The sequence below is a fragment of the Hibiscus syriacus genome, unplaced genomic scaffold, assembly GCF_006381635.1.
Source record: "Hibiscus syriacus cultivar Baekdansim isolate YM2019G1 unplaced genomic scaffold, ASM638163v2 tig00110483_pilon, whole genome shotgun sequence".
NCBI lineage: Eukaryota > Viridiplantae > Streptophyta > Magnoliopsida > Malvales > Malvaceae > Hibiscus > Hibiscus syriacus.
Window position 1 is genome coordinate 1,737,805 of NW_024062759.1, and position 24,997 is coordinate 1,762,801.

The 24,997-nt window shown below is 34.5% G+C and overlaps 2 protein-coding genes and 1 pseudogene across 4 annotated transcripts; 1 reads left to right on the plus strand and 2 right to left on the minus strand.

Moving 5' to 3' along the window:
- Positions 1–6,419: 6,419 nt before the first annotated feature.
- LOC120129126 lies at positions 6,420–8,736 on the minus strand. The gene is made up of 3 exons (XM_039146715.1): positions 8,523–8,736; positions 7,308–7,569; positions 6,420–6,559 (listed from the first exon to the last, which is right to left on the minus strand). The coding sequence occupies exons 1-3, from the start codon at positions 8,694–8,696 to the stop codon at positions 6,492–6,494; spliced, it is 504 nt and encodes a 167-aa protein (XP_039002646.1). The 5' UTR covers positions 8,697–8,736; the 3' UTR covers positions 6,420–6,491.
- A 2,618-nt stretch (positions 8,737–11,354) lies between these two features.
- LOC120129117 (replication factor C subunit 3) lies at positions 11,355–15,709 on the plus strand. Of its 3 annotated transcripts, none has more exons than XM_039146708.1 (11): positions 11,355–11,518; positions 11,648–11,758; positions 12,060–12,092; positions 12,470–12,638; positions 12,893–13,074; positions 13,301–13,437; positions 13,534–13,632; positions 13,863–13,932; positions 14,005–14,079; positions 14,702–14,747; positions 15,517–15,704. In XM_039146708.1, the coding sequence occupies exons 1-11, from the start codon at positions 11,435–11,437 to the stop codon at positions 15,573–15,575; spliced, it is 1,065 nt and encodes a 354-aa protein (XP_039002639.1). In that variant the 5' UTR covers positions 11,355–11,434; the 3' UTR covers positions 15,576–15,704. The 3 variants fall into 3 exon arrangements, with proteins under 3 accessions (XP_039002639.1, XP_039002640.1, XP_039002641.1); XM_039146710.1 differs by having other exon boundaries at positions 11,423–11,518; positions 11,609–11,758; positions 15,517–15,705; XM_039146709.1 differs by lacking the exon at positions 14,702–14,747 and having other exon boundaries at positions 15,517–15,709.
- Positions 15,710–16,423: 714 nt separating this feature from the next.
- Positions 16,424–22,489, minus strand: LOC120129244 (annotated as a pseudogene).
- Between the last annotated feature and the right edge of the window lie 2,508 nt (positions 22,490–24,997).

The window sequence follows — 24,997 nt, forward strand, 5'->3', positions numbered from 1 at the left end:
CTGAAGACAATGGTATATGACAGCATGTTGAATTACATATCATTGTCTGATTTAAGAGATATTATTTGTAAGGGATGGAGCGCTCATTTGGATAAATACTTGGATGCGATTGATTATTGGACTAATTCTGGAAACAAGAAGCCAAAGAAGTTCAAAGTTACAATGATCAGAGACGAGACCGCGCCACAACAAACGCAGGGAGCCAGAAGGGATTGTGGTCCTCTCGTATGCATGTGCTTGGAACGTTTGACGACAGGAAGTAAACAATTTCTACCTCCCACAGATAGAGATAGAGGTGCAGTGGACTTATGGTTTCGACATTTTATGGCTAGAGCGATCTATGCGAGACGCTGCCTACCTGCATCCGCGTGCTGAAAGTGTGCATAAACAATTGGTAAGTTTGAGCAAGTTTTGTTAACATATATACTCTTTGTTGGTTTGAAAATGTTTGGTTAAGTACCTAAAATTCAATAATTTGTTGTTTGTTGGTTTTAGATATGTAGAAAGTGTTGTTTGAGCAAATGTTTGGTTTCTGCAGGTTAATCCTGAAGTGAGCTGCGTGAAATTGATGTATTTGTGCATAAACAATTGTCTGCATGAAATTTATGTATTTGTAAAAGTTGATTTGTTTAATTGATGAGGAAATAAGAATTATTTTTTGCTTGTTTAATTGATTTGTAAAAGTTGATTTGTTTAATTGATGTGTAAATAATTCTTATTTTTTGCTTGTTTAATTGATTTGTAAAAGTTGATTTGTTGTTTTAAATTTCAATCTGCATTATGTTGAAGGCAAAAAAGACCTGTTGAAGGTACATTTTTGCAACGCGAAAATCAAATTCGCAATGCGAAAGTCAAATTCGTGTTGCAATAGTCAAATTCGCAATCCGAAAGTCAAATTAGTAATGCGAAAGTCAAATTTGCAACGCAAAAGTCAAATTCGCGTTGCGATTTTCGCGTTTCGAATTTGACTTTCGCGAAAATCGCAACACGAATTTGACTTTCGCGTTGTGAATTTGACTTTCGCAACAATCGCAACAAAAAATATGATAAGTGATAACAACTGAACAGATCATAACAATGTTCAAACTGAAGTTACTAATGAATGTCTAACTGAAATGTATGCATTCACACATAAAATACACACAATACAACGTTTACATTTAAAAACACCTAAGTTAATAAGTCCCAAAAGGTAAAGCCGGTTATGATTGGGATTTTGATTTCCTTTTGCTTGGTACCATATGAGCTTTGGATTTTGATGAGGATCCATATTTTGGTAGAGGAAAAGATGATTGTGATGGAACTGGTGATCCACAGGTCAACCTTGTATAACTACTTTCCTTGCACTGACTACATGTCGATATCCTCTTCTCTTCACCCTTAGACGGTATACGATCGTGATTTTTTGGTCGGCCAGGTAGCCTGCTGTCCATTACTAGTGGCAAAACTGTTTGTAAGTCATATGGTATGTCCCACTCAGAAGGATGTGGAATATGGTAGACAATCTCAGCATAAGTCTGTCGATATACTTCTGTAGTGTAGCAATCCATAGCGTATGCGCTTGAATCATCTTGGTTTAGATGAAAAGCAACTTTTATAACATAGCCACACGGATTACTAGATGTTTGTCATTTCATACAACTACATTCTTTGCATTTAGATCGACAAGCTCATTTAAGTTATTATCCAATACTTCAAACAAAGTTTTTGAACATGGTTCAACTCTCCATGACGTTGATTTCACAACACCTTTCGTTATCTTTTATTCAGTCCATGGTGTAACACGACGTTCCAATGTTCCTGTAAATTTAAATAAATAATACTTAGTAAAATATATGATAAGTTACGAATTTAAAGAAATAATACATGCATGGTTTCTTTTCTTGTAGTACCACTGTTGAATAGAGGATAGAAAAAACTCCATTAACTAGTAATGGGTAATTTTCGGGAATGACGACTTAGAGCGTTGATTGATTCTGCACTATTAGACGTCGTGAAACCATATCTTACTCCAAGTTGATGTACTCTTGACCATCTTTCAAACCCGACATCTTCTAGTGTTTGAGCACATTGAGGCAAAATACGTCTTAAACAATTTATATGCTTATTAAAATCCACTTCCCGATAAACTTTTACAGTCTTCCAGTATGTCCATTTGTGATTTTTTATACCAGTAGACCTTGATTTTAGATTTCTATACAAATGAACACCACAAAGTACATGAAAAGCATCTAGGAAACACCTTCTAACAGCGTTGTCAATTGAGTTTGCCCTATAGGATATGATTGTCAGATTGCTAATAGGACCTATGTAATCCCTAAGATGCCCCATAAACCATGTCCATGAATCAGAGGTTTCAGATTTGTCAACCCCGTAAGCTATTGGCAGTATCCCATTGTTAGCATCCATGGCTATTGCTAATAAGTTTACTCTAAGGTATTGACCTTTCAAATGTGCTCCGTCAACTATAATAACTAGGCGCATGTAAGTAATAAATGAACGAATCTACAAAATAATATACACAAGACATAATCATTTAAATGTGAAATGCATGTAACTAACAAAAATGAGTCAACAAAAATTATATTGATTTACTAACCGCAGCACCAATGGCGATAAACAGCAACTCAAAGCGTCTATCTCTATCTGTTTTGATATGAGTTACCGACCCAGGATTTTTCAGCTTTAAATTGTGACAATAAGCCGACAGTTGGACAAACGATGCTTCTGGAGACCCTCTCAACAATTCCAAGGCATAACATTTGGCTCTCCAAGCTTGAGAATATGAGATACTAATCTTGAACTGAGCATTCATGTCAATCATAATTTCGTGTCCCCGATATACCCTGCCATTCAAAAACATTAACTCAGCTAGAAAACCACCCAACATCTTTTTGTTTGCCTGTCTATGGTGAGGAAAAACTTGGGTTATTGAACATGTATGTTTATCAATAAAAGTCCTAACTTGAAACATTTCGCAATCTTTTATCCTCTTTGAAATCATACGCCACGTACAGTTTTTGTCAATTATACACTTTGTTTCGAAAACGATCTTTGCTTGATTTGTTAACTTTTAGTTGATAGCCATCTTCCACACATTTCGTTTACAAAGCTATCTTCAAGTCTTCCTTTGTATCAAAACAATCATCTTTCTTGATACAAATAACTTTTGTGTAACAATCAACTGCTATCTTTACCAACTCTTCTTCCGGTATCTGAAGTAATTATGGCATATTCCAGTTATACTCCCGTGGCATTTTCTTCTTTTTCTTTTCTTCGGAGACTTATTCTTCTTCTTTTTCTTCTTCAGGGTTATATGAATTACAGAATGGATGTTCAACATGTTCATTCACAGTCGTAACTTCCTCCTCATTATTACCAACAACATCTTCCTCGGCAACGGCTGTTTCATCATCAAAATTCGGGTATTGACCAATATCAAAATCATTACACGCATGGTATGTTTCTTCTTCTGAAACATCATTAAAATGTGAGTATTGACCAAGATCAAAGTCCGGGTATTGACCAAAATCAAATTTCGAATACTGACTAGTACTCACAATTTTTTCTGTTGGCTCATAATCGTCTAACTAGTCAATACGAAAACCGAAATTTGGTGCTAAAAGTTTATTGGGATTTGGATTAGGAAAAGGTTGTGGGTTTTGAGATTGTGTTTGGTATTGGAAATGTGGTGAAACAAAATTTTCTTGGTGATGAAATTGTGGTGGAACCATTAAATTTTGAGGTTCATAACAACGTTGTACATTGTGAGCACCATAAACTGGGGTTGAAGAACTTAATTGATTACTACCCGCTACTGACCCAACTTTACTACTTCTAGGTTCAACAACACACAATGTAACATCATCTTCTTGCGAAACACTAATGTAAACAATGAGTCGTTCAACATCTTCATTGTCGGTTAACAAATAAACTTTACCTTTTCTCTGATAAGATAGCATAAATCCACTTATAGGCTCTAAATTCAATGTCTTTGCAACACGTAACATTAGAGTTTCATAAGTTAACTTTTTTAATGATAGTTTTAGTTGAAGATTCATGGGTAAAGGCATATATTGTAAACACCATGAACATTCTCCCATGACCCTCCAAAACACAAATTTATCCAAACATGATCAACATTAGATGATTTCATTCTACAAATTGTAAATTAATTTACTAAACAAACGAGCTATAAACTAAATATCATCACTAACTTAGAGAAAAATATACCTTTATTAAGTTGATAGTTGATAATTTGGGAGAGAAATCATTGAAATATTATATAGAAATAAAATTATGTAAAACAATTAGAGATGGGGAAGGATGTCGTTGGATATAGGAACGGATGTCGTCGGAAAGAGTGATAGATGAAGATGGAATGAGTTGCGATTTGGGGATTTAGGTTATGAGTTGTTGCTGCTGCGTAGTTATATACCCAAAACATTTGTGTTGCGAAATTAAAACCTGTTGCGAAAACAAAATTCGCGTTGCGAATTCAGAAATCAAGTTGCGAATTTGAAATTCAGTGTTGCGAATTTGGAAATCGCAATGTGAATTTGGAAAATCGCAATGCGATTTACATATTCGTGTTGCGAATTTGGAAACTGAGTTGCGAAATTGGAGTTCACGTTGCGAATTTGTTGGTCATTTTCGCAAATCCAAAAAAAGTTGGTTAAAATCGTATATTATAAGACATTTTCGGTCACTGAAGTTATTTTCTCTTTTTTAAAATAAAAATTAACAGCAACGGCAGTGGGGGTAGCCAACGACGGGCTGGAATTTTGGGTTTAAATTTTTTTAGGGTTTTTTTTAATATTTTTCTATATTTTAAAAATAATAATGATTATAATTTAATCTTTATTTAATTATTAATACGTTCAAAATTAATTAAATACAACATTGTTAGCTAACGAATATTTTAAAGATTATTTCAATCGAAATATTTTAAATAATAACGTTTATAATGTTAGATATCTTGATCGACTAAAAAATAATTTAAACACTTAAATAAAAAACGATATAATTTAAACTATTATCTTCATACTAAATCTTATTTATATTAATGTAGGATTATTTATAATACAAATAAATTTTTAAACAAACAAACAAATTGAATTCATTTATTAAGTTTTAAAAACAATATGGTTCGATTAAATATTACTACATCTACCACCCTAGGTTTCGAGATGACATGTCGTTGCTTCCGACCAGTTTCTTTCGGCAGCTACGGTCACGTTTTGATTAAATTATGTAATTTTGTGACTCATCATGACAATTAATATTATAAATATTACCATTTTAAGTGTTCGAACCTTCGACGGCGTTCATTTCTTCTGTTAAATTACATGTATCATAATCTTAGAATTTTGATATTTATATTTTTCTTAAAAAATAAAAATACTATTAAAAAAATTTCCCCTACCAACGTCCCACCCCCTTTCCTTTCCCTCCCCTCCCCCTCTCCCTCCCCTGCTTACATGGCATTTCCATGGCCAAATGGCCGACTGTCATAGTCGGCTAAACGGTTGATTATCATAATCTACCAAAGGAATTTAAAGGATTGAGTATTTGATATTTTAAGGATTAAAGATTAAAATTTAGGGATATGAAAATTTTAAGTTTTGACACCGATCAGTGGATGATTGGCGACGTATGGGTAGTTGGTCGCTTGCGAATGGCTGGTCGAAGATGACTGGCGGTTGGAGTAAATATGACTAGAATAAGAGATTTTAAGAGTTTGAGTTTTTTTTATATATTTTTAGGAGGGAAATTAGGGTTTTTTTTAAATAAAATATTTTTAACTTTTTTATTAATAAAATTTCAAAATTACCAAATTATGACACTTATCACTTAACCGAGGAAATTAACATTGTTGACCGCCCGATCACCTAAAATGATAATGTTTGTAACGTTAAACATCGAGATAAATCAAAAAAATATCTTAAGCACATATTCTTGAAAAACGGTGTAGTTTAGACATTTATTTTATTTTCAGCTTTTTTTTTAATTTGAATAATTATAAAGTAGTATTTGTTCAAAAAACTCAAAATTATTTGATAATGAATATACATACACTCCCGCAAACCGACATCAAGAGAAAACAATAATCCTTTTAATCACTAATATCATTTTGTTCATACTTAATAGATATACGTTACTCCAGAGATAACAGGCCGGTCTTTCGCAAGAGTTCATATAGACTAAAAGGTTTGGGTTTGGCATGTTGATGTTGGATCTTCTTTGCCTGCGATTCGTTTAATGTACAGGTCCAAATATACTTATAAACGATAGTGCACTGGCATATGCAATTGACAGATTTTAAAACGAAAGCAAACATAGTTAGAACATGGCACGAATCAAATTACTTCGTTGACTTGCTTTTATCATGGCTTACAACGACTAGAAGAAATGAAATTCCAATGTGTAAATGCTACATATAAAGGCTAGAGACAAATTTTCCGAGGAGAGGTAAAGAGGCCAACGGCAAATTATTTGGGTCCTAGATGACCTCGGCCACCGCATTCTGTGCACATAATATTGCCAGTTCCTCCACAACCTGAACAGTAACGAATTTTATACTTCAGTACATCATATTAGCAGGCATATAAACATAACAGCAAAACCATACTTATAAAACGATCGGACACATGAAACCCAAAGCTTAGTCCAGTTGATCCATACTGTCACATTTTCTAAGTCAATGATCTAACGAATGCGGGGTTTGCATACAATTTGTAATCCCTTACCATATTTCCAGACTTTGATCCTTTGTTTAAAACAATTTAACCCGGAGTTTGATCTAGCTGATTCATGCAGCTACCTTAAAGAGGTGACATCTAACAGGTTTTTGGGGTTCGACTAGAATATCATCGATCTCTTCCCTTATTCCCAAAATTGTGACCTCCATTGTTACAAAAATAAAAATTTCAGGACTGTTCGATTTGCTAATGTAAAATCATAATGTATTTCACCATGAAGCACTGAAAACTTTATTTCATGATATTTGCATAACACGGCAGCAAGCTGGGGAAGCTTTAAGGCAAGAAATGACCTATTAAGAGGAAATGCTCAAAAACACTTTGAATCGTAGTTATTCTAGAAGCATCAATGCAAATCCTAATTTAATCATTTCATCAAGGATTATTCCTATAATAAACAGGATTTAAGGGTTGTATTTAGAGCCACATCCGTTTGTCATGCTGAATCGGGTCCATAGCAATGTCAAATAAGTACACATGTAGGAAATTGACAGCATAAAAATGCATTTAGGAAAATAAAAATCATTGAAGAAGCATGAACTTTACCTAGACAGCGGACTTTGACAATGATACCCTGGCTCTCTAATATCGAGTCTACATATAATCCACACCCAGAGCAAGTGGTGCAAAGGACTGCACCTTTAGCCTGACAACCAGTGCAACGGGCATTATCTCCAACTATTTTTTCAGCCAAAGATACCCCAACTGGTTCTTCAATTCGTTCCTCAGGGATCGGTTTATCATAACAAAATAGTGATTCGAGACTGCTTCTTCGTCTGTGTGCATCCCCCACTGCCTTTGACTCATCCTGTAACATCAAAATTCACCATTTCAAATATACACTCCATAGCCATCTAATTTTGAAGGTGTATCAGAACTGGAATTAGTCAGACAACCCAACTGGACAATTATCTTAACAATACCGGATATCAAAGCAACCACAAGAAAGCAATCTGGTATTGATATTTGATGAGCCTAATGGAGGCACCATGATCAAAACAAAAAAACAAAGCTTTCCAAACAATCGAGGGTTTGTTTGTTTGGTATGATTGCTACTTGCATTTTAATGCCATTCACATTTTATCCTTCGTAAAAGCTTATAGAAAACAGTCTAAATAAAATTCAAAAGTTAATCAAAAATTAACAAAAAATTAAAATGTAACACGATTTCAAATATAGTTCTATACAAAAGTAAAAAAAAAATAACTTTTCTATCCGATTTCTTAACTGTACTTTTGGGTTTTACCTTGGTAATTCAAACTGAGTGTGGGTGTCAAATACATATGATAAAGAGTCGAAGCATAGGTTTTTACTCAAGACATAGAAAACAAGTAGCAAATGCAAGATCCAGACTGTACATAAGTTTATGCAAATTTTCAGTGGCCAGTGTAAGTGTTTCTAAAGGTTAATGAAGATTAAATAAGAGCACCATTATACTTCTTAAAGCTTTTCTTAATGCATACAAATGGATAAATTTAAAGCTCAACACTTTACAAGTAGAACTAGATCAAATAAACAAACCAGACGAGGAAAATATACTACCAAAAAAAAAATCACATATAATAGTAGCAACTTTGAGGATGAAATATTCGCTCGAATAGCAGAAAATGATTGAACATAAAATTAACAAAAAAAGGGGTTCCCTTTACATTATATAATTTCAAAAATAAGAAAATTAAATGAACACGTCGCAGTTAATACGAATATACATAAAAATTACAGAAGAAAAGGGCTAAAATACAGAAATGTAGCTAAACTAACCTCATGAGAAGAAGATGAAGAAACAGGGCCACTGGAACGAACTGCGTATATTTTAGAGATCCAGTTGCATCCACTGGATCCGAAACCATAAGAAATTTTGTTAATTTTTTTCAGTTTCGGTGTTGAATTTATGGGAAATATTATTGGAGATGGAACTCTCATGGCAGACTCCATTATATCAAAATTTCAAACAACTAATAATAATCGAAAAACACACGGTGAATTTCTTTGATGAAAACTGGGGAACTGGAGAAATGGGTTTTCGAAGTAAATTAGAAACCTTTGAAGAGAGCTACGAAGAAATCGAAGAACTGAGGGTTTTCTTGGTGCCTCTCGATGTTAACGATGTTTGGTGGGAAAAGATATTGGATTTATCCGTTTTTCTACATGGGTCGGGTATCGGGTTAGTTATAAAACACAGAAATTTGAGAAAAAATATTTTGTATACAAAGAAAAAACGAGATGATTTATAATTTTTATTAAGATAAAATAATTGTAAAATAATATTTATTTTAAATATTTTTCAATTATTTAATAATAAAATTCACATACGTGAACTCTAAAATCATAAAAGTAGAGAATCAAGGTTTTAAGTGATTGTTGCAGAATTATTGAAGTCACTGTTTAATTTAGTGTAAGTTTATAAAGCGATTGATGTTTTTATTGTTTTTATGAACAATATATTAAACCTCGCTAATTTAACCTTTTTAGTTTTTTAATCAATGCATTAATTAAAGGCAAAAAGACACCCCAATCCCTTATACTTTGAAAAACCCAATATGACCCTCATATTATTTTTTCCCCTCTCAATGTAACTCCAACTCAAAAAAACAAATTCAATGTGATTTTTTAGTGTTAACATAGCGGTCCACAGTACTGATGTGGAAGTCTAATATGACTGATGACATGACAAATGGATTAAATTAGTTTTTGAACTTTGTTTAAGGGCTAAATTATTATTTTTAAATTCAAGGGCTCATTTAATTTTTTTAACAAATAAAATATTTTACATTATAAATATAAAATTATTCAAATATTCAAAAAATTAAATATAAAAACACTAAAAATAAAATTTTGAATTATTAAAAAATTGAATATTCATATTAGAAATATTAAAACTATTACAAAAAGTTTAAATTTCTTTAATATATATAGTAGGTTATAAAATGATAACTTATAAATATAAAAAAGTAAATGTTTTAAAAAATATATATTATACATAATATATATATGAAATATATACATATATCATCAATACATATACAAAGTATTTTTACTGGATTAATCAAGATTTACAAAATTTATATTAGTCAGGATTTATAAATTTGGATTAGTTGAAATTTACTATGTATTCTAATTATTTTATGTCAAAACTTATTATATAATTATCTTTTAAATTAGTCGAGACTTCCAAAAAATAATTAGAAAACATAATAAGTTTCGACTAATCCAAAAATTTTAAGTCTTGACTAATTTAAATTTTGTAATTCTAAATTAATCCAGTAAGAATACTATGTACGAGTGTTGATAATATGTACATGTTATGTATAATATATTTTTAAAAAAAATTTTTAATTTTTTTTAATAATTTATAAGTTATCATTTTATAACGTATGATATATATTCAAAAATTTTAAAATAATTTTAACGAATTTAATATAAATAATTGAATTTTTAATAATTTAATTTCTCTTGTTAGTATTTTTTTATATTTATTTTTTAATATTTGAATGATTTTTATTTATAATTTAATTTAAAAAAATAAGTAAAACCCTTGAACTTTAAAAAAAAAATCAATTTGGCCATTGAACAAAATTATAAAAAAAATCAATTTGGCCCATCTGTCTTGTCATTAGCCATATTGGACTGCCTCATCAGCACTGTGGATCGCCACATTAGCACCGTAACGGCCAACGATGAAAAATGTTGTTTAAAGGGCCACATTGAGTTTGAGTTTTTTGAGTTGGAATGTCACATTGAGAGAAAAAAATAATACGAGGGCAACATTAGAATTTTTTTTAAAGTACTGGGGTTTGGGTTGCTCTTTTGCCTTAATTATATAATCATCAACAGAATACCTTGTAAAGCTCTCGATAATTGAATATAAGATTTTTTTCCCTTTATATTTGGATGTATTATAATTATGGGTCTTTCTATTATATTTCAATTACCATTATTCAAACAAAATATATGGATAGTGGAACACAAGACATTGACCTAAACACAAATCTTGAATGAAGGAGTAGTGTTTTATTTGTGATTGAAATGATGCACCTGAAACGAGTGCCTTTTGTAAGAGACGTTTGCTACCTCCCATCCTTAATTTTGATATTGAATATTGTAGAAATCAATCTTTGGGGAGCATAGCCCTTTCATCAATGTCTATGTTTATCCTTGTTTACATCATATATTGTTTAGAATTATGATGGATACACAATATGGATTTTGATTTAAGCTGTTATAGTAATTTGAATATATCAATATTAAATAAATTCGATAAAATAGAGATCGATTGTTTAGAAACGAGAAACTTGAAAGATGAGAAAGGGATTCATTCAGAAAAAAATGTATTATACATCCAGATTAAAGTTTTAACTATAATTTAGATTTTAAACAGGAAATTAACCCTTTTTGTTAACGTTGTCAACTTGAAAGTAGTGATTATTTTGCAATTTATTAATAACTTCAGTGATTATAACATAGTTTTTAAAATTATAATGACCAAAATAAAACTTTACTAAAACTTGAGTGACCATGAGTGGGTAATTTGTACTTTTCTCAACATAAAATAAAACCCTTGACATTCACTTTCTCTGTGTCAGTGTTTCTCATCCTCTTTCCCGCCACTTACTGCGTTCCTTCTTTGTTTCCAGTTCACTCAGATTACTGAGAGTAACCATTTTTTTTGAAAGATGTTGTGGGTTGACAAATACCGACCCAAAACCCTTGACCGAGTTATGGTTCATGAGGAGATTGCCACGAATCTCAAGAAACTGGTACCCATTATTTCTTCACTTCAAAACTAAGATTTTGTTTAGTTTTGAATGCCTAATTTTTAGTTTTTCCATTTTTTTTAATCGTTTCGGTTTCACGGGTTTTTTTTATAAAAAAAATTATTTGAACAGGTTGCAGAGCAGGATTGCCCTCATTTACTCTTCTATGGACCATCTGGGTCTGGCAAGAAAACCCTAATTATGGCTCTTCTAAGACAGATCTTCGGTCCTTCTGCCGAAAAGGTCTATATTTTTCCATTTGTTTTTTTATTTAATTTTTTCTTCACCCTTTGAGTCGATTCATAATGTTTTTATATATAATTTTTAAGAGCGGGAAATATTTAAGTACGGTGTTAATTAATTTTTATTGCTTCACTTATTTAATTTGGGGGCCTATAAATGTTTTTGTTTTTGAGATTTAAGATGGGTTTTCTTTTTTCAACGAGGTAAGGAAGTTTATTGGATTGTTTTCTACTGGATTTAATTTTATTTATTTATGTTGGTTATTGTTCTTGGAAGGATCATTTTGTTTGTTTGGTTGCAGGTGAAAGTGGAGAATAGGAATTGGAAAATTGATGTAAGTTTCAAATGATGTAATTTTCATATAAAAATTTCACGTAATGGAAATGAAATGTGATGTTCTGCAATGGATAAAATTTTCAATAAAGCATTCATTGTAAGAATAAGAATTTCAAATGATGACTTGCATAAAAGAGCATTGAGATTGAATGTTTCATGTCCTTTATCCATCAAAGCTATCTTGGAAGCATTTTTTCCATCCTTGATGTTTAAGAGACCTTTGTACTTAATTTTAATTTACCATTATTAGCTTTGTGTGCAACAATGGAACTTATTTATTTGTTGAGCATTTTTGAATCATTATTGGTTGAATCAATGTATTCCTTCCTCTATATGTTCTTAACTAGAATCTCCACTTCTTTCATTTTATTTCAGGCTGGAAGTAGAACCATTGAGCTGGAGCTGACCACTTTGTCAAGTGCCAACCATGTGGAGTTGAGTCCGAGTGATGCAGGCTTTCAGGACAGATATATAGTTCAAGAGATAATTAAGGAAATGGCTAAAAATAGACCAATTGACACCAAAGGAAAAAGAGGATATAAAGGTGATTCTCTTTTAGAAGCTTGTCTCATTTAAAATTCAATGTTAACTTATGTCTCCAAACGGCATTGTATATTTATTTTAATTTTTAGTTTTCCAGAATTAACATTCCTTGGCTGTGCCCTTTCGGTTATTATGTCTATTTGGTATTATTCTTGATACTTATTTCAAGTTGATCGGTTTCTGTTTCTCCTTAAAAATTAGAGTAACTGCATATAATTTCACTATTTTACTGACATAGTCTCTTATGAAAGTCAGTGCTGATTCTCAATGAAGTTGACAAGATTTCAAGAGAAGCCCAGCATTCACTTCGAAGAACAATGGAGAAGTACAGTTCTTCTTGCCGTCTAATTTTGTGCTGTAATAGTTCTTCAAAAGTCACTGAGGCAATTCGGTCTCGTTGTCTGAATATTCGAGTAAATGCTCCTTCCGATGAACAGGTCGGCAGAGTTTGCTTTTTGTCTTTTATTATTATTATTATGAATAAATAAATTCCAGGAAATGTTCTTTCAAATCTTTTTCCTCAAACCCTTTTAGGGGGTTTTCCTTCAACTCTGCCCTTAATGATGTTTATATGCATTTTATTTTCATGAAGAATCTATGATCTCTCAATATGTCTTCTTATTGGTGAATTAAACTTTATTTCTTTAAAATTCTCTACGCCAGATCATTAAGGTGTTAGATTTCATTGGAAAGAAAGAAGGATTGCAACTTCCATCTGGTTTTGCAGCCCGCATTGCCGAAAAGTCAAACAGGAGTTTAAGGAGAGCTATATTGTCATTTGAGACTTGCCGTGTTCAACAGTTAAGCTCGGTGTTATCGTTTACAGATTAATACTGCCATTATGCAAATTGGCAAGAAACATCCTTACATATGTTTTATTTTTTTGTACTGTATAGGTACCCTTTCACAAGCACCCAAGCAATTCCACCAATGGATTGGGAGGAATATATATCTGAAATAGCAATTGATATAATGAAGGAGCAAAGCCCTAAAAGGTTCCCACTGCAGTATCTTACTCTATCTTATTATTGCTGCAATAGTTAATCTTTCTTTCAGTTCATTTGGTTAACAAGTTGGTTATGTGATTACTTATGGCTAGTTCCTATAGGAAAGATGTACGAGTAGAATGAGTAGAAGTTAATTGAAATGCAAACTGCCCTTTATTTTATGGTATCTTTTTCTCTGTCTTCTTGAGTTTCTTATTAACCTTTTCTTTGTTCTTTAGGTTGTTTCAGGTTCGAGGAAAGGTGTATGAATTGCTTATTAATTGTATTCCTCCTGAAATGATCCTGAAGGTAATTACGGGCCATTTTCATGTTGCACTCTGATACCTCCTCGAATTAAAGTTTACTTGTTTTCTGTCTCAGAGGCTCCTTCATGAGTTGTTGAAGAAATTGGATGCAGAGCTAAAACACGAGGTGTGCCATTGGGCTGCATATTATGTAAGTTCAACAGTCTATCCTATTCCAGGGAGTAGGTGTAAACATTCTCTGACCAACATTAAGTTGTGGCTGACTGTTAGGTGTTTCATCAAAATAGTAAACTAGCAATTGACCTTGATTCACATCTCTATTCTTTGGCCTTAAAATGAAATTGATTGTTCAGAAACTTACAGATTTCCCTTTATTTTGCAAACCCCCAGATGAAAGATGGAAGGAATAAAGGTCTTAGATCGGTCAAAATCGTACTATCAATCAATTACATTAAAATATATCGAATTCTTTGAGCAGAGTTTTGTGTAAAATGAATTCTTCTTGGATAATTTGAAGATGTCATGCCAATCACTAGCAGATAAAGAACAAGTAGTGAGACCACTGGTAGAAATTTTCAATTAATTGTGGCATTAATGATAATCCTACAGTAATATAGTAAAATATCCACATATGCTGGTGGTGAGTTAAGATATTTTCAGGGTGATAATAAGATCTGATGCTACAATTTACATGCTGCTGGAAGTCGCTAGGCATTCCTCTGCTTAAAATAAAACAGTATTGCTGAACTTAACAATAGCTCTATTTTTTCTGTACTAATAATTCGGTTTGTCAATTTCTTTTTATTTAACAGGAGCATAGGATGCGTCTCGGACAGAAAGCCATCTTTCATATTGAAGGTAACCAAAACTTTCAACTTTTTATTAGATTGAGTTAGCTCATATTATGAAATGACATGTTCTTATTGGGAATATGAAATGTTTGTGAATTGAAGACACATTCCTCCATTTTTTTGAATGAATTTCTTAGTGGATGTTGATTAGTTACCTTAGGGTGGGTTCAGAATGAGATTCAGATTTATGTTAAATGAAGATGGATATGTGGTCATGGAAAGACTCGATTAAGTTTAGAAAGTGTCTTGAGCTAGTGATTATGGATTAATCTTTGGTTAGATGCTAATTCATGCATTCTTTCATTGATATGACCTATATTTATATTATATTGATCATGGAAAGACAATGTCAGTTGTCACTCGTAGTAAAGAAATTTTTATTCCATTGTACTTAATTATGTTACTGTGGCTTTTCATTTTTTTTTTGAAATACCGGTGTCCGGACATGAGTATGACGATATAACCATCCAAATACTTGGAAGAAAAAAAAAACTTAAAAAAAGATAAAGATGCTTGTGCTCGACACGGACTCATATCCGAGTAACATAGGTGCCTAAGCTTTGAAATTATGTGAGTTGGTTGTTTTCATAAAAACAACACGGCCTATTCTGAACCGAGATCTTAGAGAGAACAAGATGTCAATATTTGGCAGACCTAATTAACTGCTAAAATATTCAAATTAATATGTTTCCTTTGTTCTGACATGTTTCTTCTTTCAATGTTTCCAGCTTTTGCTAATCAAATTCATTCATATGTTTTTTGGATCAATTTTGTAGCATTTGTTGCCAAGTTCATGAGCATTTACAAGGCCTTCCTGATTGCAACATTTGGCTGAAGAACGAACAAGCAATCATCTTTTTTTATCTTTAATCGATGGCAAGAATGCTTTGTTTTCCGGATTCTGATTATATGTGTAGTCGGCTTGTCATTTTGTTTTTGAACTATGCATGGTCTGTTAGGGATTCTTGTAATGATTAGTGAACAAAACCATGAATTTCACTTGCAGCAGTCTTTTCTACTTAATGGTACGTTGTATCGGTTGGATAGACTGTTATGCAATTGTATTTTAATTTGTTTTTTTAATTATGAAGGAAGCTCTAAATTTAAAAAAAAATATTTAATAAAAATGGATTGTTTAAATGGTTGGTATGTAATATTAAAGGTTCCCATTTCATCATGTGTAATAGTTTTTAAAATAGAATATATATTGCTTCATAGTCCTTGTGATGCCAAAAGCCTTCAGTACGGTTAATCTTATTCAAATTAATCGACACATTTCATTGCTCTTATTCTTAATAAGCCATTGCCAGCATACAGTAAGGGATTTATTTAGAAGTTCAAACACTAAATCATTCGGATATTCAGATTCGAGTATGAGTGTTATTCTGTGAAAATAACGAACGTTACCATTCTCCTAACTCATCTGTACATGAGTATCTTTCTAGGCAGAAGATAATTCTTGGCCTCAGAGATCAACTTGGTGAAGCTTTTCCCAGTAAAAGATTAAGTGAAATATGTAGAGAAGCTCAGCTGCATCCTGAGTATCACAATCAACTAGTTGTTTTCAATTGTTAAAAATGAAATAAGATATTTCGAGTTCACATAGACAGTCTAAATCACTGCAACAGATGAATCCAACAGCTTGGTAACAAAAATTCAATAGGTAGTACCTGAAAGTCATCGCTAATGGCAGGGGACACGGAGATCTGCAGGTTGGAAAGGAGAGTCGCTTGGAGAAGTGCTCCTGGAATCTCCACGCCACGCGCCCTGAACTTGAGCAGCAAACTGCAAGTTTCACAGCACATCCTCAACAGAAGGTCTCTCTGCCGGGTCCATTAATAGACATCAGACACAAATTTCCATCATCGTTTTTAATGACTGATCTGACCAAGATGTCTGAATAGCTGGATCAGATATGCTTCTTCTAGTTGCATCATCGGTTGCAACAACTGCTTGTAACTGCACAGGATTGTACGACAATGAATTAAGGACCCATTCGAGAGTTTGTTTGTACAGTCAATAAAGGTAACAGGGCTTTCTTTTTAACTAATGCTAGGAAGAACAGTTTTCCCAGCCACTTGGTAGTTTTCGAATAACAGCGCCTAGTGAACACATTCATGATTTCGCATCAACCAATGTGAACCCTACTTCATCTAGAAACAGAAAAATGATGCAGAGAATACATAGAAGCCATCATATCATGGTAGTACAAATTCCCTATGTTGCTTCAACTCTTCATTTTTCTCGTATCTGTCACATATTCGGACATAGATACGGAGATATGACCCTCCAAATATATAGAAAAATATTTTCAAAGACTGAACATACTCGTGCCACACACACGTGTATCTGGCACTCACACATGAATCCAAGTAACAGGAAATTTATACTATCGGGTTCAAACATATTTTATTGTTGTGACGAGAAATGGAAATGGTACTCAACTATTATACCATGGCTAAGACTACGATTTACCTGATTTTTAAGGATTTGAACTTCCTTCCTGGATTTTGATGGCCTCCCCAGAATCATTTCTAGTAAAATAACTCCGAAATCATAGACATCGACCTTATCTTCATGATTTAACCTGTCAAGTAACAAAAACCAAAGGCAACACTTTAGCCGAACATCACACTTTAGATCCTATGTTCGGATATGGGTATGAGTCCAGCAATACATAAATGTGTGTGTATATTTGGAGATCAGACCTCTAGGCCAATCATCTATGTTCAAATGTGTCACAGATGTTGGAGATATAATATCAAATTTAGAAAAAAGATCTATTGTATGAAGAATAAAATTTCAGTATAATCAAAGCAATTACTTCATTTATAGGTAATGTTTCTATGCATGAATTTCACCTTTAAACAAATCATATGCAGATAAATACAGTTAAGATACTTGTTTATGAGAATCTGACAGGCTGTTTATGTATTAAAAAGCTGTTATTTGTACTCAAAATGTGAATGTCAGATAATAGTATGAGTCCGACATGGAAATGTATTTAGAGGGCCTTTGGAGGATCATACTCATACCCATCATAGATATGCATTTGACACGGTACTTTCAAAAATGAAAAACTAAAACATAAGCATCATCAACATCTTAGTTGAACAATCTCTGTTCATTACTGTATATTTTCAGTAGTATTATAAAGCATGTCATTATGAACCTTGAACTGTTACTGAGATCCTTGGGTAGAGCAGAAGTTCTGTGACCTACCTGCGAGAATGAGTAGCGATAATATTATCTCACACCATCAATTTCAAGGAAGCAAAAAGTCCAAAAACATCTGTTAAAATGGAAACAATGTTCTTTATTGTTCATACCTTTCCTGCACTCTCTGCTAACAAGGGCAGATTGTAACTACCAATCTTTTCTACAAGATTCTGGTCCATCAAAACATCGGTTATTTTCAGATTATTCGAGTAAACGCCTGGCACAATCACCGTGTGCAAAAATTGGATGCCCTTTGCAATCCTTATCGCAGAGGATATGCGTTGTGGCCATGTAAGTGATTGTTCGGAATGTCCTTCTGCCAACCAGAATGTCAGTTATGACAGACCACCCAAAGTGAAAAATTAAGGTGACGAAGTAAAAATATTCAGGTTTTTCAGGTTGGATGTCAGGAAAACAAAACTTTAACAGAGAGATTCAGAATTACCAGATATCCAGCTCCTTAGAGTTCCATTTGGTATGTATTCAACGATGAGAAATATCCTGCTGACACTCGAGTCATCCAAGTAGCACTCAAAGCAGTGGCCAAGAGCACTAGCTAAATGGCGGCATCTTAATTTCGAAAACAACTCTACATGGTGCATAAAGCTTTGAGTGCTGTGGCTTTTCTTCATTTTGAGGCATCTAATGGCCAAGAAGGTGCCATCTCTCAGAGGACCCCTATACATCTGAAATCGTAAAAGCAACGAGTTAAATTGTTTTACAAAGGAGTTATAAAAAAGAATGGATTTTATTGAGAAATTTATCGGTTATTTTGGATTTAGAATAATAGGAAAAAAATAGAACTTCATCAGGCTCATAGTTGGAGAAAATCATGGGAGTAAATGTACTGCTGCAAGAAGAATGTATCAGGTGAAAATTAAGCATATCACGTACCTGGCCTTGAGATCCTTCACCCATGAAAGCAGTAGTGTCGAAGTTGTTTGTGGCATCCTCAAGATCTTCTAGTGAAAGCGTTCGATAAGGTGGAAGTCCAAGTGCTCCCAGCTTCATTATTTGTGATATGTACCCTTCAAGTAGCCACAAATCATATTGTTAGATTGGAATCATTGTTGGTAACTACAGAAAGAGATATCGAGAGTAACTTTGATGCTTTCTCTGTAATCAGTCTTGTAGTTGGTTTATTGATCGTCTTATTTGCATTCAATCTCTTAAAAAACATGAAAATGAGACATAGAAGTACTATTCCGCCAATGATTCCTCCAATTACGCCAAATGCAAGACAGACTTCCGAAAGTTTGGACTTCTTACGCTGAGGTAAGATTCCCACAGCTAAGGCTTCATTTCGACAGAAGGCAAGTTGATGTTGGTTTTCATTTCCAGTTGCGAGGCAGTTTCGCCCATAAAGGAAAACTGAGTCTTTAGAATCTGAAAGCAAGTTCGGCAAGTGTCCGGTCAAGAGATTTGAGGACAAATTCACAACTCAAGTGATGCATTGCAAGAAGTATTTTCGAAGAGCTTCCCGGTGAGTTTGTTGTCTGCGATATTCAAGTAATGAAAGGGAGGTATAACAATGACGGCGGAAATGGCCCGATAAATCGATTGTATGACAGGCCTAGCCATTGAAGTTGGTAAAACGAGCTCAATTCAGAAGGAATACCGGACCTAAACCTGTTCTTTCCCAATACAAGGTGGATCAACTTGTTGCCTAGCAGAGGAAGCCGAGGCCCAAATGCATTATCTTCGAGATCAAGCTCTTGAAGATATGTCGAACAGCTGAAATCAGGCAATTCACCTTGGAAGTGATTATGTGAAAGTGCAAGAACTCTAAGATTCTCCAACATGCTAAAAGAATCAGGAAAAGATCCATTAAACAAATTCTTCCTCAAACTCAGAACAGTCAAAATCGGAAATGAACCTAGCCATTCAGACAGCTGACCGGTGAACATGTTTTCATCAAGTATGAGCGTCTGAAGGGTGGTTATAGATGAAAGCTCATTACGGATGGTTCCATATAGTAAATTTGAAGTCATATTAAGTATCTCTAATGACGACAAACGCGAAATTTTACCAGGAAACTGTCCCCATAAACCAAGAGAAACCAACATGAGTACTCTCAAATCGGGAAGCTTAACAAGTGTAGTGACAAAGAAATCCATGGAAAAGCTTCTAGGTAATGAAGGAGTCCCTTTATTTCCAATTATATGCAACTGAGTTATGCTTTCTTCATAGCACACAACAGTTACTTGAGCCGTAGGTTCGGCATTGCAAAAGTCGACGGACCTATTCCAACCACTCAAAATATCAGGATAATTCAAAAGCAACTGAAGTCTTAAAAGGGTACGAGTATGGGAGGATTTTAGTTGTGGTTTGTATACTAGCAATCACTGAAGCTCACATGGACTTGTTGGGAAATAAACAAGTGACGAGTAATTTCTCTATAACCAGATTAATAGAAGCGGAAAAATAATACCCGAAATTGATAACAAAGTTCAGTCAATTTGCTTACGTCTCCGGACTGCTGCAAATATTTTACTAAGAGAAAAAATTTACAGGTGTTTACAAAACACTCACTACTCACAAGAAAACTCTCTAATATTGGGAGAAAGAAATGATTTGGGGATTTTGGGATGATTTTAAAACTAAATGAGTTAGGGTATTTATAGTTGAAGCTTAAGGACTAACTTTAAATATCCTAAAATTCAAGGACTCAATTTTGTAATTATCACTTGACAATTTCAACAATTTAGTGCTGCCCAAATTGTTGAAATCTTCAGCCAACCATGTGGGAAAAAAACCAGTCGCCCCACTTGTTAATATTCAACAATCTCCCACTTGAAGATTGATTTTAATCTGTCTTCACGCCTCGATCAATGCAGTAACATTTCTGCTCTTGTTAATGTAGCATGACAATTGAAGCTGAACACAACTTCAGTTTGTCCGTAGTCACCGCCCTGTAAACCCACTTGTTATTGGGCAGTTTCTCCGTGGTAGCCTTGTCTCTCAACGTCTTGGCTCCCTTCGACTCTTGTCCACTAGTCTTTGAAGGATTGCTCCTCACTTGAACATCCTCGGCAAGCCCTTTCTTCGACCCTTCTCTTAATATGGTCTCTGAAGTCATGTTCTCTACACGAACATGCTCGACAACCTCCTTGGACATGGGTAATGCCTCATGCACTTGGCTTCTACTCACCTTGGAAGAAATAAATCTTATTGAGCCAAGTCTCAACGTCTCTTCGATCCTGGGTTCGTCTTCTTCTTTAGACAACTCGATTTTGGGCTCATCCATCACCTTGGATGACTCGGCTCCCCTCGGGTAATTTTGCAACACTTTTGGCATCTTAAGTCTGCGCCCCCTCGTTTGCTCGACTCTTACCCTTGGCTTAGCATCTTTAACACTAGAACTTGTGTCAAGACTGCACACATCTTCACTAGATCCACCATCTGGTTCATCATTGAGTGGACTTTCTCTGCCACTCGAGGAACAACATTCATCATCCTCTGACTGACCTTCATCGCAGAATCTCTTGTTGCTACCCTCGGCTATTGTCTTTGCTTTGGAAGTCTTGTTCTTCTTGACTCCAAATTTTTTGATGGACTCGGCAGTTGTCAAGGCTTTAGACAATTCTTTGACTTCCCTTCACTCCAACACTTTCTTCGCCCATGGCTTCAATCCGAACATGAATGTGAAGAACCCATCATCTTCAGTCAAACTTGGGACTTTGACAATGAGTCTTCTGAATCGACTCACATACTCCTTAAGTGTCCCTTTATGCCTGAGACGCCTCAACTTGGACCACGTCTCTATCCTGGCATACTGTGAGCGGACTTGCTCACTTTGCACCTTCGGCTTGACGGCTTTATCTCTTGCTATAGCACCGGGTCCCTTCTTGTGCTCGACTGCTTTGACACCTGCAATCTCGCCACGTCTCGATCTTGGATTGACTACTTGAGAACTTGTAGTCGTACCATGTCTTGTTCCTTGCTTGGCCGCATTGATCCCCTTAATCGGGCCAAGTCTTTTTTCTGGCTTGGTAGCTTTAACACTTGTGACCGCGCCAATTCGCGCTACTTCTCCTTCTTCCATCCTCTTCATGATGGCTGTAAGGCGACGCTTCTCGAAACATCATCTAATCAAATGAGGACCATCACAGAAGTAACACTTTAACTTTTCTTTGCTCACCTTCTTCTTCGCACTGGACTTCGCCTTTCCATTCTTTCCCGATGGCTTTCCTTGGCTACAAACAGTCGTTGACTCACTATGGCCATTCGAAGAGCTTTTTCTAATATCTCCCTGCTGCACCTTTTCCCGGTCTCCACCACTGTTGCCACTATCTCTGGGCATGGGCCTGGACGAAACATCGCTACTTTCTTGTCACCTGCAAGCTCAGTCAGCTTTCCGGCTACAGCTATGGCCTCCGAAAGTCTCTGGGTATTACCTTGCTCTCCCCTGAGCATTGTCCCTGGTCTAAGTCCTTCCAAGAAGGTCTTGAGCGCATCCCATTCACTCATTTCTCCCTTGTATCTGAGCAACTCCCTCTTGAACTCATCAACTTCGTTTCTCAAAGCCATTGCTCACACTCGAATCTGGCTTCTTTTGGACCATTTCTGACAATTCTTGTGAACCGCCGTGTATTAGAACACCTCCGTGGACAAATTCGTATCGCCGACCAAATTTCACTATTCACGAAATTTACTATTCACATGAATAGTATCCTCGCAAAAAATTGACAAAATTCACAACCAAAAGCTCTAATTACCAGTTGTTGCGAAATAAACAAGTAACGAGTAATTTCCCTATAACCAGACTAATAAAAGCGGAAAAATAATACCCGAAATTGATAACAAAGTTCAGCCAATTTGCTTACATCTCCGGACTACTGCAGATCTTTTACTAAGAGAAAAAATTTACAGATTTTTACAAAACACTCACTACTCACAAGAAAACTCTCTAGTATTGGGAGAAAGAAATGATTTAGGGATTTTGGGATAATTTTGAAACTAAATGAGCTAGGGTATTTATAGTTGAAGCTTAAGGACTAACTTGTAAATACCCTAAAATTCAAGGACTCAATTTTGTAATTATCACTTGACAATTTCAACAATTTGGTATTGCCCAAATTGTTGAATTCTTCAGCCAACCATGTGGGAAAAAACCAGTCGCCCCACTTGTTAATATTCAACAGGACGAAGCTATGAAAAGTGACAATAATCAAGACATTAGGAAAATGAAAGAAACTCAAATAGATGCAAAAAAGAACCGGGATTCGAATTATAGCATAAAATTATCTTTTAAGTTGAAATATTCATCAATAAAACAATTCACCATTAATAACTCAGAACAACTAGAAACAATAACAATTAGGATGTCATAAAACTAGCCTTTATGTGTGACATTCGAGAAACAATCAGGAGATCCGAGTTACTTTAGCAGTAGGATGATTGTCTTGTTTGTCAGTGTGTCTAGGTATATATTAGTTAGTACCAAGGCACTTCTCTTGCCAGCTGAGCACAGATGCCCTAAGACTCGACGGAGTAAGTTGGTTGGGTGTACCTTCAGGTATTCAGGCAGGCTAGAAGGGCGAGTAGCTCTAAGATGCAGGATCCCTCAACTGCACCATGACGCCCACCATAGCTTGTGTGTTTGTTGTGATGTGTCATTTAATAGTGTCAGTGGTAGGCTAGAAGGATGTGTGCTCCGAGATGCAGCCCCTCAGCCACATCATGATGTCTACCTCGGCTAGTATATGACACATCAGGTTTAATGTTGATTCCGATAATGCACAGTAGAGTCAATATTACATTCATATAGTGCACAGAAGCATCAGTATCACATAATGTGCAACAGAGAGAGTCATTAGAGTTAGTGACCCTTTAGAGGTGTACTCATGGTGAAACCCTTAGCATAGGATTAAGGGAAGCATGAGACATCCTACTTCAGTGATAGAACTGTTAAGCCTTAGGTATGTAGTACTTGATCTAGATCATGTATGAACCTATGACATAGCACCATCTCTTCAGCATGTATGTGTTTATGAAACTTTTAATGTTGCTCTTGTAACATCCGCAATACCGGGTTAGTGACCAAATTATAAAGTTTCAGAATTTGGTGACTAAAGTATAAGAATGAAATAATTCAATGATTATTTGAATATATATTGAAGGTTATTTAGTAATTATTAAAGGAAATTAAGGGTATTATGGTCTTTTCCTTTAAAAGATATTCTTCCCCCTTTTATAAGAGTGAAAAACGTGGGAAGAGAGCTATCTGGAAGCTTTCTTCTTCTTGCTTTCTCTTCTTCAAGTGGGGCTAGCTACAAAAGGTAAGTTTAATTTCAGTTGGTTAATTCTTGAGTTTTAAGTTTGGTTTTGATTCTTTGGGTATTAAATAAGCTTAAGGAAAGCTTATATGTGATTTAAACAATAAGATAAAGGAATTATGAAGGAATTTGCAATATGAGTTTTAAGATGAAATTTTGATATGGTATGGTTGTTGAAGTTTTATGGATGAATTTGACTTGTCATCAATCTAATTAAGAAGTATGAAGTGTTAGAATTGGAATTAGAACACATTGAAAATTTGGTATGATTTTTGAATCCCATATGGAAGATAGGATTTTGAGGTTTAAGATGAAATAAATGAATATAGATTGGTTTAAGTATGTGTACTAGAGTTGAGAATGAAAAGGGGATAATATATGAAGTGTTTGAGAGGAAATGAAGTAATTTTTGGGTTGAAAATATGATTTCTGGGCAAGGGGAATCGGTACCCATTCAAGGGGAACCGATACCCCTTCAAACGAACAATATTTCCATAATGTCATTAGGGAATCGATACCCCATAGTAGGGAACCGATTCCCCCTAAAGGAAAAATGTGAATATTGGTTTAATAAGTTCGTTTAAGTTGCTAGTATCCAATTACAAGGTGTAGGTATCTAATGATTGCCTCAAAATGTACATTTATGTAAATTCTACGCATAAAGCAATTCCGGAACGTTTGGCAAGTAAGATCGATCAAGGGAAAGATAAGAGATTGGAATTGACTAGTGAGGCCAGGTGAGTGCATATTCAATAGTATA